The sequence below is a fragment of the Xyrauchen texanus genome, chromosome 50 (genome assembly GCF_025860055.1).
Source record: "Xyrauchen texanus isolate HMW12.3.18 chromosome 50, RBS_HiC_50CHRs, whole genome shotgun sequence".
In the NCBI taxonomy this organism is placed as follows: domain Eukaryota; kingdom Metazoa; phylum Chordata; class Actinopteri; order Cypriniformes; family Catostomidae; genus Xyrauchen; species Xyrauchen texanus.
Genome location: NC_068325.1, coordinates 12,340,476 through 12,356,771, shown reverse-complemented (window position 1 = coordinate 12,356,771; position 16,296 = coordinate 12,340,476). Strand labels below are relative to the sequence as shown.

At 35.0% G+C, this 16,296-nt stretch overlaps 2 protein-coding genes across 2 annotated transcripts in view; one reads left to right on the top strand and one right to left on the bottom strand.

Annotated features, from left to right (window-relative positions):
* LOC127640989 (RNA polymerase II elongation factor ELL-like) overlaps nt 1-298 on the bottom strand; it is a 35,816-nt gene extending 35,518 nt beyond the window's left edge. The window contains exon 1 of the mRNA XM_052123725.1: nt 242-298. Coding sequence (XP_051979685.1) covers nt 242-298 — 57 coding nt within the window. The remainder of the gene's footprint in view (nt 1-241) is intronic.
* A 1,319-nt stretch (nt 299-1,617) lies between these two features.
* Nucleotides 1,618-16,296, top strand: part of LOC127640988 (transmembrane protein 59-like) — a 28,294-nt gene continuing 13,615 nt past the window's right edge. Inside the window, exon 1 of the mRNA XM_052123723.1 lies at nt 1,618-1,675. Coding sequence (XP_051979683.1) covers nt 1,618-1,675 — 58 coding nt within the window. The remainder of the gene's footprint in view (nt 1,676-16,296) is intronic.

Below are 16,296 nucleotides of genomic sequence, written 5' to 3'. Positions count from 1 at the left end.
TCTCTCTGTCGTCTGTAGCTCTGCTCCCCGCTTTATCTCCCTTCATAATCACTCACAGCTGGGTGAGATCATTCGTCCCAGGTGCACACCTATGTCTCACTTCTCTCCGTCCTCGCTCCGCCCCACCTGCCACACAATTACTTTTGAGGTACTACTAGCACTGTTTTAGCCTCCAGTTGGTCCTATTGTAAGAGGATATTGAAGACCACAGCAGTACCCAAACACCGAATCACTACCTCACTGAGTAGAATGAGGTGTGCTTGTGTTGGCATTCAACAAACAGTGGAATGGAAGCCATACCGGTTGAGATGCTGATTTAAGAAAAATTTGGAGTGGTCTCTTAATTTTTCCAGAGCTGTGTGTGTCATATATATATATATATATATATATATCTCTTAGAGGTGGGGGACTCGAGTTACATGACTTGACTCGCAAATTTAAGGACTGGACTTGCTTGACTAAATGAAGAAAATGACTTGACTTTAACTTGAGAACCAGCGACTCGAGACTTGACGAATGTTTTTTATTATTATTTTCAATAACTTAAGGGCAGTTCTGCAGATGGAAACACCTTGTTGATGAGAGAGGTTGACAGAGAATGGCCAGACAGGTTCGAACGGAGAAAGTCTACAGCATCTCAGATATCCCCGCTCTACAATTGCGGTGAGAAGAATAACATCTCAGAATGCTATTCTGATATGTGGGTTGGTGCTGTTTTGGTGGCATGAGAGAGACCTACACAATATTAGGGCAGGTGGTTTTAATGTTGCTGATAAATACACACACACACACACACACACACACACACATTCGTGAATCTGACTACACTGGTCCCACTGTTTATTTTTGTCTGCGATCAGCAAAGAGAATGCCATAGAAAGATGTGTGGTCTCTTATTTTTTCATTTTCTGTCCCCAAGGAGCTCAACAACAATGGTGTCTTTATAACTAGATTTGTATTTCCTTCCACAGATAATTGTGTTGAGGAAAAAAGGAAACCGTAAAGAACAAAGGAAGATCACACTAGCAAAGAGGCCTGGAAGATACAGCTGTGGCTTCAGTGTGTGTTTACAGACATTCAGTTAAACGTGTCATGATCAGACATTGGTCAGTCACCAATCAGATCATTGTTAGAACCATTGGTCAGATTCAATAAGATACTAATAGAGTCTAGCAAGTGGAGTTTGTGAAGGCAATATATATTGAGTTATATAGTTATAATCCCTGTCAGAGCATGTGAGGGGAGCGTCATGATTTTGCCTGGAGCGAGGGGTGTGTTTTAAAAAACAAAATCGGAGCGCCATTGTTTTCTCTCGCTCCAAGAGTGTTCCACTAACACTCCAAGGGCAAACCACCTGTTAACAGACCGTAATGCAATAATTCACCACATGTTAAGCAGTGTTAAACACTATTGGAATGAAGGAAAGATGGAAGTTCTGAAATAACCAGAAAGAATATACTTATTTATAATCTAGCAGCACTTGGTAATGTTCGATCTCCAGCGCGAACGTTACTTTCACGCTCCCTATTTTCGAGATAAGCTTGCGGTAAAGCTTGACTTAACTACATGATTGTGTTTCGTCTCTTTATCCCTTATGTCAACTGGCATATAATGAAAATGAATGATGGGACAGCGAAGGAGAACACGAGTGGGGAGGTGATTGCCAAGATCAAATGTTTGTGAAAAAACACAATGATAATCCGTTTACATGTGGAGAGAAAAATCTAAAAAGGTCAGTAATACAGATATCCCCTATTAAATACTTTGAATAATCATATTAACATTCTAATCGAATGCATCTCAATCTTAACTGTAAAATTACTGCTGTTTTGCACAATAATTTTCACTTAAAGTGTACATACGTTTACATAAACAGAATAGAGCACTGATCTATATATATCTATATATATCTATATCTATATCTATATATATCTATATATCTATATATCTATATCTATATCTATATATATATATATATATATATATTATATTTATATATAGATCAGTGGAATAGAAGCCCTCTGCCATTCTGTGTTCTGCCTGTTGTTTTAATAAAAATTACTGTTGCATATTTAAACTTTTTTAAAGATGCTAGCTAAGTTCATTACTTGACTGTTGTTTTGCATATAACAGTTTTCTAAAACTTTACATTATTTGGATAATTGTTAATAAAATCTGTAAAATTAGATTTTTACAGAACTGAAAGAAGAAGATTTAATATAGTTTTAATATATTTTTGTGTCCAATTTTGGTGTTACTTTCAATAAAAGTGTGATTTATTTTATTGGTTTGTAGTTTTTCAATTCAGGTTCATTAAATTCATGAAATTAATGAAAAAGTATAAAATGAATACAATTATACACACCATTTTTTTTTTTTTTTTTTTTTAAATAGGTAAAGATTTCAGTTTCGGTTTTTGGCCAAGTGCATCCAGAATTTTCATTTCAGTGCATCCCTACTTGTAATGTTTGAAATTCGGCTATGCAAAAAAAAAAACTAAAAACAAGTCACATATAGTGCTTGCATTACTCTCATCGTCTGGCATTTTGACGGACATGATCATAAAAATTCTGTCACAATCTATTCTTATCATTAAAATATGAAAGTTAAAATTATGGGTAAGACATTTAAGCTTTTATTTTAGTCCATTTTAATTTTGAATCATGAATTTACAGGACGAGCATATAGCGGATTATGTATTTATTTACTAATTTATGAAGAGAGACACCACACAAAGCAGATTAATGTTTTCCCACCCGCAGTGACAGCAGAGGCCACTAAAATATGAACACCTCAATATTAAAAAAAACAAATATGATTCAAATAGGAACAAAACACATTAATTGTCTCCACAAATTTGGACAGTTTTTAAATATTTCTTGTTGCTTAGTACCCTCAAAAGACATTATTGTTGAAGCAAAATCATGTGAAAAACACTTGTGTAAAGTCACTTCTTAGAATCAATGTATTCTGCAGCACTGACATCATGAGAAAGCTCCTTAACGTGTAACAGTCACTTTTGCACATTAATCATTGCTTTTCACAATCACAAAAGTGACCCATTATAGTTTCAAAACTGTGAATTTCTCTGAAAGGTGAGGAGATTAGATCCAAGAAATTATTGATTTTTTTCCATTCATTTAATTTGTGGAAATGTATTATTTTTAACGGCACACCTGACAATTTCACAGTGGTTGGGAAACATTAGGGAGTAGGGTTAGTAAAATATGCATTCCTATTGACAGCATTACATAATTTCCAACTAAAAATACAACTTGCTTACTTTCAAATTCACAGTGTAAAGTGTAGTTTTGCACAGGCAAGCGACTCACATATTCTTAAAATGTAAAAGTCAACTAGGGATGGGATTAATGAATAATTAGCTTCCAATTATTATAATCAAAACAAACTTGTATCATGTCCTGTGGTTTTTTATATATAAAAAAAAAAAAGCAATGCATGAAAACAAGAATTTAAAACATTTATGCTCACGCAAAGTGAAGAAAATAAATCTGCTAATTAAGTAGACTGATGCAGTAAACATACAGGACGAGTATGTGTGTGTATATATATCTATATATCTATATATATATAATATAGATATAATATATATTATATAGATATAGAATATATATTATATTGTATCTCATGTCATGTTTTTGTTGAGAAAAACAAGCATATCCACGTGTTCAGTAAACTATACTCATTTATACACAGCAGTTTAAATGATTGAATGTCCCTTACCTCAGCTAGCACAGTCTTTCTCGGATGTCATGTTTGTTGTGTACAGAAGCGCTACGGGGATTACGTTGCAACGGGGATGCTGCTTTTTGACGAGTTGCACATATACGAGAGTAAAGTGTACACCGCTTATCCAGAAGATTTAAACCGGAACCCAGCTTTCTCACAGTAAGCCACATTCTCACATTAACCCGCTTTTTCTGGTGCCCATCTGAACCTACTGACAGAACCGTTTGCTCAACAAATGTGATCAACTTGTGTCCACACTCAACAGCGCCACCCAGTGCATTCTGTTATAACTGGCAGTTTTAGTTTGTGTGTTCAGGATTTAACATGCATCTCACTGTATATATGGCCAGCCAAGCAAAACTTAGCAAAATTTGAATAGCATTTTTACTATTCGAATAATTATTGCAGAATGAATACAAAAAGAAGAAAAAAAAACCCCCACAAAGATCCAAAACTGGTCACAATCTCAACCTATCAGAGATGAAATTAAGCCTTCCAGTAGCATATTATCATGGATCATTTAATCCAGCTCGGCAAATTGCATAAATGCAATGAAGCACTGCGCTTGGTGTATGGGGTTCTGGATTACATCAGGAAATGAATAGATCATCCTTCTGAAGCCATCTGCAACTGAGATAGGCATATATAGATGGAGACAGTACACTACAGGCCCAGGCTGTGTACATCGAATCTAAAACACTAGTAATTAATAACAATTAGTAATCTGTACATTCGGAAAACCCAGAAAACAGGAAATACTAGTTAAAGTGGATTCCATAGAGCAGTGGGTGGCGAACCAAAAATGTGTCACTGGTCTGTTCTGATTTGGTCATGCACAGCACAGAAAAACAATGCTTAAGGCAAATAATAAAATGTAATGAACTATATAATTATGCATTTGAAAAAAATAAAAAGGCTTATCAACTTTTAAAGGGAGGAGAGAATGCTTCCCAGTTCAGATTAAAATGAACAAGGATAATTAAGAGGATAATTAGGCTTGGTTGCAGAGAATCAATTATATTCATTATTTTACCGTTTAATGCAAAATACATTTGAGAAACATGATGATCTAAATCAGATCTCATTAAAGTGTTATAAAGGCAAATACATAATTTGTTCACTATCCAAATCCCTAAAGAGTGCAACCCTCAGCCTGTTCATTTGAATGAGCTGCTGACATGTCACTTTTCACTGGGACACGAGCCCAGAATGTTCCATAGAGCTAACTTTGGGACAGAGGGTGGCTCCTGACAAACACTTACAGCTGGAACCCCAGAAGCTCTCACAACAGAAGAGATCTAGGTGGAATGCCACGACATTAGACACTATATCATACATATGGGTAAACATGAAGTACTCCATCTGAAACCATTTTAAAGCTGATGTAAAATATATTCTATCCCAGCTTAATATGCCTAGTCATAATTACACAAAAAAAATTATCTTGCCATGAAACATAAGTCAATCATAGGTTAATTTTCTTGAACTGTAAATACGGTATTTGTGGCACTATGAAAATTCCTCTATTTTGAGCGACCAGTCTCAAGAGACAATAACGTTGACTCGACCAATGTTGTGAGTTGGGGGCAGGACTATCTGTTTGTTCGATATACGGCAGAAAGGGGGCATATTCGCTCAAAGCTGTTTTGAAACAGTTTGATTTTGCAATTCAGTTTTGTGGCACTAGTGTTGCAGAAATTACATAATTCAGCTTTAAAGAGCATTTTTAATAACATGCATGCAGATATTATGACATATTATTAGAGAGACCAGATTCAATATTTGTACTTAAAAAAAATTATGGTTCTAAAAGGTGGCTCTCTTTTATTTATGCAAAATATAATAGCATTTTTTTTTAATAGATTTGTTGTGTGTGAAAATCCCAGGAGAAAAGCTGTTATAAAAAAATACTCCAACAAGCACATCTGGCACCAGCAATCATGACATGGACAAAATCACTGAAATCAAATTTTTTTTCCCCCATTATGATGGTTGATGTTAACATGAATAAGTAGGGGTACAGGTGTTCCTAATTAAGTGCTCAGTGTTCGTGAGTAGCACTCAAATATTGCGCACCGCTGTGAAGGCTAAAAATAGCCCCCAGTGTGTGTGAGCGTGCGCGCGTATATAAACAGAGCAGCGCCATTCACTGACACGCTTTTGCAGCGCGTACATTTTATATTTTTACTTAAGCACAGCCTTTTGTGATTCAGAGCTATTGCACATCTTCAAGTGGCTTTGAAAAACATGCACGAGTCATATTAACTGTGTTTTTATGGTTCTTTAAATGTCTTTTTTTGGTTTGACCGTAACGAACATGACTAACACACCGTATCGGATTTGGATCAGGCTCGTCGTTCTTATACCCGATGCATCTAAAAGGTTCAGAGCGGTGCATCCCGAATTTATATGCCCACCTGCATACATGTACTTCTCTATAGACAAAAACAAGGTGTGAATTCGTACCAATTTCGATGCTTGAAGGGGATAGATCGCTCATAATTGACTGGATAAAACACATGTTTGTAGTACACAGGAATTTGATACATTTTCTGATTTGAAATATGGGGAACATATGGTACTATCCTTTACCTTTAAAATGCAATTTACACCATATTACAGACTAAAAGGTTTAAACTTAAGACCAACTTCTCATTCACTGAGTGAGAACATATTTAGAAAAATTACCTAGATGAACTTCAACTCAGACAAACTAACAGCTAAAAAGATTAAACAAAGCATTAAGTTTATAGAACTAATCAAAAAATAAAATCTTTGTTACATGTACTGCTATTATATCTAATAATGTCAAAGTTCTAAAACTACTAAAAACATTCAAAGAACTAAATGCTGTGGTTGGTAAACAGTGACCAATGCCACAGTCCCATGACAGCCTGACATTTTTAGAGTCATATTTGGCAGCAATTCTGGTTTAGCAGGCCCTAGTACCAGCATTGAAAAATGTTGAATCAGCATTCCTTAAATATCCATGACACAGTGGCTGCCCTCCAAGCGAATCCAGCCACAATCTAGTAAATCTACTGCAGTCCAGTCTCAACAGGAGCAACAAGATTAGTGACCAATACAGTGAAATGTCTCTATGGCTAGACTAGAGGGTGCATTGTAAATGACCAAACAAAACAAGTTAATTGGTTTGGTTTCACTATAAAGTCTGAATTAACATGTTATTAAATATCATTGCCACCATGAACGTTCTTTCAATGGTTAAGGGGCCGTTCAGACAGAACATGTTCTTGCGCTAAAAATGAAGCAATGCGACACACACACGTGTCCCAAGAAGCGCTTTTAAAAGTTGTTTTATTTTAATCCAACACAGCATAAATGCGCTGCTCCAGCGCATGACGCGGCGCAACGGTTGGTCTAACGCATGTTTATATAAATAAATAAATAAATAAATAAATAAATAAAAAGAGCACAGAGTAGAGGTCAACCAAGACCTCTAAAAACAGATTTTGTCAATTTATAAGGTGGTAGAAAAGGCAACTAAATGTACATATTCATTCAATTAAGGTTTTTATAGCCTATGTATTTACCAGATAAATAATTTATATGTATAAATATTATATGTATAAATTTCACCCAATGGTTTATTGATGAGAAAAAAAAAAAAGGGGATAAACTTTTTGGCATACATTTTTGCGGATAACCGATAGTTCCAAAAAGCAACTATCGCCACAGATTATTCTGTAAAATACCGGTCTACCTCTAGAGCAGACAAATGCAAAACTGTGATGCAAATAAAGACGTAACATTTCAACGTAACTTCATGGACATTTTTGTTTACTTCAATTTTGTACGATAAACAATGTCATGTCACCATTTGATGTTCCAACATGGTCTCATGAAAACTTGTAATAATTTGTATGAGATGATGTAATCTTAAAATATTGTACCGCTTGACTCATACAAAAAGCAATGACTTTTATTCCTATGGAGATCAACCAAATCAACAAACAACTTAAAATCGATACAATACAGGAATCAAATTTTAGTTTAGCCTCTTACCAGTTTATTTTAATGAAGAAAACTTCAGAAAACAAATTTACTCGTTCCACATTTATTTATTCAATATTAATGGCTAGTGTATGTCAATGTTTACATAGAAAGACAATGGAAAGAGTGCTCAAACAGATGCAAAACACTAAAGTTGAAAAAACATCAAAATCTTACGTTTTCAGGCTCTCAACTAGGGTTGCAATGGTATGAGATATCACGTCATCACGGTATAACACAATTACTATTATCAGTGAAAACAGAAGGGTTATTTTATTTATCTATTTATTTTTGAGCAATCACTATTATAAATGAAACCATTTCTTTTATTGAAGTATGTGTAAAAAAAGTCTCCCTTTTGAAAATAAAATAGAAAAAAATAAGAAAGCTAACAGAATTATAAACATGCTAAAAAAAAAAAGCATGTAACTATAACATGTTATATAACTAAATGTTAGCATAGCAGGTTAAATTAACTACTAAATGAAATATAACATCAGCTGTGTGAGCTTTTGAAGTAATGTCCTATGATTATTAACAGTATGTATATATATATATATATATATATATATATATATATATATATATATATATATATATATATATATATATATATATATATATATATATACACACACACACTGTAGTAGATGCACGACAGCACAGCCAGACTGCTCCTGTCTGTACCTTTAACTCAGTGCTTATCAACTGGTTTTGCTTCAGGAAACATTGGAAATCAAGTGTCGACCTGCCATAGATTAAACTTAACCTGTATATAATGTATCCTGGGCTGCATTTCCTTTTATGTTATATAGTTTTGTTCATGGTTTTCCAGTACAAGGACATGCATCAAGTGACATTATTTTTGTTGTTGAGGTCAAAATCTACAGGAAGTTGTCTCTCCCCCTTTTAAAAATTGAAGAGCATATTTACTTATATGGGCCCATTATTATCCCGTCATTACCTAATATTAAATATTTATACACATACTACACAGAAGGAAAGTCTCCTCATTACCATGGTTAGGTCAATGTGCTAGTCTTAAAATAATAGTAATAAAAATAAATCAATGTATTTATGACATAAATACTAGCTGAAACATCTTGAAACTAACTACAACTGCCACTGTTGATATAAAATGAGGTCTAATAGATTCTACCTTTAGATTATTTAATATGAAACTATAACATTGTCAAAATATAACAGTTACTTTTACTCAAAATCCTGAACCTGTAAAATCCTGAAACAAATTTGTAAAGGTGATGGAGTGTCATTTAAAAAAAAAAAAAAAATTGGCGCATAGCACAGTGTTGCTCTTTTACTTCTCAGTGCTGTTTGGCATGTCAGGGCTGCTACTGTTTGAGAGGTTCAAATTGACAATCTCCATAACAAGTAGAAAAGTCTCGCTAGAATTTAAATTGGTCACAGTTTTGATGACTGTGCTCCGCAATATCGAGGGAAGCCCCAGTTGTTGAATGTGCGCGCCAGAGAAAACAGCAGATCATGATCGCGAGCTCGTGACACTCGTGAAAGTGCAGATGAGAAGCTGCACTTTCGAGATTAGCTGTTTAGCTGTTTGTGAGATTATCATTAAATCTGCCTCGGCAGTCCTAAATAGTCGATCACTTGGGCGGCCACCGAAATATCAGTCGAGAAGGAAAGGAGATGCACACGCGCATGTGAGAATCTCCGTCCGGTTGTATTTTTTTCCTCAATACCGTAGATAAGCAAATGTACATGGTATGATAACCGTCAATTTTCAAACCGTGTTATACCGCTGCAACCCTACTCTCAACATTCAAAATCAAAGTTGAGGAAGCTACTCTGGAACTGTTTCTTGTCAAACCATCAATTTAAAGTACTGGAAGTTAAACTAAAGTGAAGCTCTATTGAAAAAGTTAACCATGTACATTAAAGCTATATAAGGGAGCAATATCTTTTAGATAGTTCCAAGATTATTTAATTTTGTAAAAAAAAAAACAAACAAAAAAAAAAAAAATTATTTAACAATGAGGGTAACACCAGGAACACAAAAGTGTATACCTGAAACTTGGCCTGGTGCCTTTTAGCATGTGCCTCTCAGATAAAGCTACCACTTGAGGGACAAAAAAAACCACCTGTGGAACTGCAAAAAATTGCAAACTAAGAAGAAGGTGAAGAAACCTCTGTTTTGCACTTCCTCTATGGTGGCATTCTTGTCACAGCCTTGGTCAATTAGACCAGACAAAGAGATACACACATCATGTCCATTAAGAAAGTGTAGATAAACCTCCCTCTCGAAGATTATTATATCCCTTGATCATTTTTGATGACTGCTGATCACAGCAACCCATACATGCTATTCTTCATAGGACTAAATCGGGGGCTCAAAGGAATGTAATGTGGAAATTCATACAGCTAGACTGGGATACAAGAATAGAACTTCATTACTTCACCCATTGACATTTGACACCTTAAGGCTCTTCCTTTTGAAAGCAAATTAAGTCCATTTTCACTCTTTAATAGCACTTAACGTTCCAGTTTGTTGTTTGGTTGTTTGAGAATTAATGGCATACCAGCTTCCATGGTGAAAACCAGTTTAAAATGAAATATAATAATTTCCAATACACTTTAAAAACTTCAGTTTTTCATAAATTGACAGCAAACAGGCTAATCTGAATGCCTCGTAAATGAGGCCATTGTTGTTCACATGTTTGTATACTAAAGACTTGTCTTAAACTTTGCCGGTTATAATTATGTAACGATTTAAGATATCAATTCACCATTTAAGGCAGAGTTTCTCAACTGGTGGCCAAACATGTTGCAGGTCTGTTGTGATATGGACACAAAGCATAGACAAATGGAGCAAAATGAAAATAAAAATGCAACCAATTATATAATCATGCATAAATACATTAGCAAAATAGATAGGCTTTTTAAGATTTAGAAGGGCTGCAGTGTTTCCAATAGGATTTTGTGAGACTGGTGGGTGGAACTCGGACCCTCTAGGGGGGGTCCGGGGGCATGTTCCCCCACAAGAGAATTTGTACATTTTAAAAGTTAAATGCATCAATCTGGTGCACTTTGAGAGCAGAATTAAGAGCCTAGATCTATGAAGAACTTTGTGTTCTTGTAAACAATTGTGTGCTCTAGTAGTACTTTAGTCATAGATGGTGATGACATGGCTAAAAAGTCACACCCCGAAAGAATGGTAAATGAGATGGAGTTTAATGCATGTAACAGGTTTTCAAACTTTTTGATGCCAAGGACCCCCAAATATGATGATCCTCTTGCCAGGGACCCCTCAGACTGCTATCAGGTCCTTCAATAACATTACGGTTGCACTGTAATAGTTAAATTGATAGTCATGATTTTTATTTTTTTTTTTGCTTAAAATTTTAAATCACTATTATTAATCATGATTTTTCAGCCCTTGGAGAATTTATTTCTCATTACAGTGCTGCATGATTTGTAGCCCTGTAATGGTGTTAAAACTACAAACTAGTAAATGATTTGACCAAAATTAAGTCCCGTTTTGACGATGCTTTACTTCCAATATAAGAGTTACTCTGTAGGGCTCACACAAGTTCTCTAAATTATTTATTATTAGTAGTAGTCATTACTATTGTAGTTGCAATAAACAAAATTAATATATTTCTGTAATAATTTAGCAGGTGGAAATGTTAATGGCTCAAGCTAATATTTTGACAAGAAAAAATTGCACCGTATCGTGCCAATTATTACGACATGTCACTAGACTAGATGTTGAATGTACAATCTGGGTCCAGAAGCAAAACAGTTGAGGATCACAGATTTGAGAGATTTAGAAATAGTAATTCAATCTTTGGCGTAAACAAAAGACTGGGTGTAAACTAAATTATTTTAGCTTGGTACTGTGACATTTTACTTTCAACAGCTGGATAAGACCAAACCTTTGGACTCAAAGTTACAACAAAACAAGTCGCCATAAAGGATTTGTTTATTGACATACAAACAGCAGGGCTTGCCCAGTAAAACGGATGACCCATTTATTTCCCAGTGCAAAGTCATAGTAAATATAGTTTTTCTCTATCCAGCAACAAGAACAGTGCAGAGGTAAAGCCAGGCTCACAGCTATGGCTCACTGAACAGTTATGGCTCACTGAAACAGCAATCAACAGATGACTCAGCGACAGACAGAATCTAGGCTACTTTATCTTCCAGGAAACTTAGGTGTAGAAGAGATGCAATCTGGCTGACACAGTCTGAAGAGAAAAATCTAAACTGACCATACTTTCAGAATTTTCTCAAGTTGAGCAAAATATTTCAGATCGCAGTGTGTTTGGGTAAAATGCAGTGGAGAAGAGCTACAATTCATTAGCATAGGTGATCTCAATTGCTAGTTTCCAGTCCAGAAGGCTATTGATCAAAGCACCCAATCACTATGTAGGCATCCCTTTACTGACTCTACGTGGCTAATGGACAGACTTAGTCTTCTATTCAGTGATGCAAGGCAACCATGACTTATTATTACTCATAGGGTTAGGGATATAAACAAACCCCTAAACTTAAGATTAAACTTCAGCATGGATATAATACCAAAGTAATAAGTACTTTGCAGCCTCTGCAGCCACAAAAGCACATCAAGTCTTAATCTCAAAATGCAGAACGCAACGTATTTTGAAATAGCTTTTAATGAGATCAAATCGGCAAATATATCCACAGTCTGTCAGCTGATTAATATTGTGGAGGAGAGTTTAATATTAAATGCTCATTGCAATAAATAAGCAATTAGTCAAACTCTCAGTTATGGTGCGTTCAGATCAGAGGCGTCGAGAGCGTCAAATCGACCGGAAGTCATTCATTTTCTATGGCAGCCAGCATCTCTCGGCGGCAAGAAAGTTCAAGTGCGGGCAACATTATAGTAATGAGCTTTAACGCGGTTTGGCGGCAACCTGTTGGAGTATAGAAGTGCTCCAATCTAGCGAAATCTAGAGAACACAATTGTAAACTTTGGTTCCCACCAAACATTATTTCCAAAGACAAAATGGAGGAGAAACTGATTATTGCTGTGGCATACCAATATATGTATGATCTGTCCCTGTTTGCTTACAGAAATATAAATAAAATAAATTATGCGTGGACAAAGGTGTCCGTATTTTTGGTGTGCCAGGTGAGATGATGAAGTGGATATTATAGTATATATAATATATAAAAAGATTTCATGAGGATATACGCTACATGTGATATGTCAGCAACAATATACCGGTCGACATGTCAGGATGTTTTGCGGCCCCTTAAAACAGTTCACAAAACCAAGCATTCTGAACAAATGTTGCCACCTATTTCAACTACGTAAGTGTGTCCACAAATCTTCGATAGGATTGTTGGCAGGGCAGCCAGAGTGAATTTTGATGGTCTCGCCGCCTCTGGTCTGAACGCACTGTTAGACTAGGCGAAACGATTAACGATACTTGAATTGGTGATATTTTAATGCTTTCTTTGTTTATACTGTGGAAGGCTTTGTTTGGAAAATGTTAATAAGACATTATTGTTATATATCGTAAGCTTTTAAGATGAAAATAAAAGCATTTTGACAGGAAAAGTAAATAGAGCGAAATTTCAGAACTTTCATCTTTGATTAAATAGCGATAAATTACAAAGAAATATGCAAAAGCATACACAAATTTTAATCAACTGGCAGCACTAAAATAAATATATAGTCTGTATGTGCTACGTGCTTTTAAAGTGAATATGTGCAGCCGGCAACTCGTACACTGAAAACACCTCATAAGCATCACGTGCATTCTGTCTGGGCAGCAGATGACAGAACAGAGTGGGCATTAACCTTGAAGTGCACAGCATACAGACTATATATTTATTGAATTGGCTTATTAAATTTCAAAAAGTAACACGTAAAAGATTGCAAATGTCATTTTTAATATGCATCCATTAATATATTTTATTCTTTGTTATTCTATTATATTTAAAAACATTTTCCTTTGCCAAAAATAATTCCATAATAATGTGGCATAATAATGGCATAGCCTCATCCATGGATTTCATCTCCGGGTACACAAACAAATCTGACAAATTAACGAAGTGTACCCTTATTCTAGACAACACCAAAACATTCAATTCTGGTGACTTTTAGAGAAGCATTTTTAAAAGAGTTAATTTACATAGACTAATGTCAGAAATTTAATTTTCTTTTAAGTTGCAACATTTGCCCCCCCGTAGTTGTTTTTAAGAACTTGTATTTATTTTTTACCATTATGAGTGCATCTGTTAGGGCATCTGTTGTATTTTATAGACGTACAAAACATGACAATATGACACCATTGTATTATTTCAAATCGGGAAGTGACCCAATTAAGCCCACCCAAACCCAAGTTTTACTTGTTTTCTTATATTAATGTTAACAGTCTTCCAATAAAATGAGTATTACATTTAGATATTTAAACACTCATGATATGTTTTGTTATAAACAGACAAAATTAAGTTACTTTAACTGCAAATGTGAAAAGTCTGGAATGGTACACATAAGGAACATGTGTACAATTTAAGCACACATGTTCATAATAAGCCCACTATGCTTTTAAAAATGTAAATGCTTATTATTTTACCAAATAGCAATTTTGATTATTTTTACATTCAAACATCATAACAAGTCAATTAAATCTTTCATTTCTGAATCTGCCAGTCCTTATAAATGTGTTCTGTCTTTTCTCCCTGGAATGAAAACAGATTCAGTATGTAGCAATTACGAGGAGTTCAGTTTAACATGAGGATCAATGAAAGGTGACTAGTCTGCAGGCATGATTCCAACTTAATCAAAATAAAAGCTTGATTTAAAATTAAAAAAAAAAAAAAAAAAAAAAGACAAAATTATCACTAATGTAATATTTACTATTAGAATATTATGCATTAATTATATGATAGTTAAGCAATATCTTACATCTATTATGCTCTGTTGTGCAGCACTTTATTAGAAAAAAGACATTGATTAAACCACTCACTCTGCCTTTGTCTTTTATTGCACATGGAAGTGTTGGTCCCCATTGACTTGCTTTGTGTAGGTGTACATATTTATACACCATATATTTATCAAAATATCTTCGATTGCGTTCAGCAGAAAAAAAAAGTCTGAGGTGGCTTAACAGCAAGTAAATTATGAGAATATTAATTTTTGGGTGAACGGTTCCTTTAAAACTATATTAGAGGCTAAGCAGTCAGGGTTTCATATTAATTGCATTTTCAGTGTGTTTACATAACGGCACATTTGGTACAGGTTCCAACAATCAATTTGTGCATAGTATCAGTAGGGGTTTGTAAAATCCTGCAAGCACTTGAAATGTGCACCCTCAACGCACATGCACATGTTACCTGACACTGGTCATGCACCCAACTACCATTTAAAACATGAGCAGAGACGAAGAGGACAAAAGGAGACAACAAATGTGTCTTTAAATGGTTTTCAACCATTTTCCTCATTGATGGCATAGGCCAAGTTATCAAGTTCATCGGAAGAATCATGTGTCTGACAATCGGACAATGTGTGGTAACAAAGAAAAATAATAATTGTAGGCAACTAAAATGCGCTTAGCATTTAAATCAAATTCAAATGTGCAAACTAAACAACTATTAATCGAAGATGAGCTTACTTCAAACTTACTGGTACACAGTGTGTGCAACTAGCCTAAAAATACTCTCAAGCTCACAACCAAAGCTTCATCGTCCCTCACAGTGTCACATGCAGCCAGTCGACTTCAGTTTCACATACCACATCCAAGGAATATTCCACATTAATCGTTGCATGCAAGCGCAACGCTTAAACCAGTCTCAAATGGGCTGACATCATACGTTTATCCAATTGTTACCACTGGCCACCTGAGTGTTCACTAAAAACTGTAATTTGTATTCCTATAAACCAATACTGACATCATCACAAGGGTGACTCAACTTCCGTTCTAGTTTGCATGTGGATAGACTTGTCTTTTGTTGTGCCTTGGATCAAGTTGCATTTGCTTTTGTGATTCCAAACATTTACAGTGTTCCACTAGGGTCCATCTTTGATCTGAAATAGCACAGTCAAATCAATGCATATTATTTTCAAATATTGTCTACCTGACCAAACCTGTTGTGTCTGGAACGGACTGGAATGCCTTAATCAAAATGTGTTAACCAAAACTAAACTGGTTATCTTTTTTTCCCCTGAGAAGATGTGTCAATTATGTTTACAAATAGCTGATAGATTCCAAAGGTATTAATGCATGATAGAATCTCACAGATTCACTAGTCTGCTATGTCTTAACCAGCATCTGCTGTTCTCTGTCCAATGTCCAGACTTGAAGACACTTAAATCTAGTTGAGCACAAATTAGTTCGCAGAACTGGTTTAAAATAGTAACAATTGGTTTGGGCTCATTTAGCGGAATGATGAACGAAGTCGAATCCATACATATCAAATAAAAAAACCTCTTAAGCTAACATTAAGCACTAAAGTCTGTTTTAACGAATATACTATCAATGTTGTCTCTCCATGACAGACACGGTAAAATCCTGACTGTTGTCT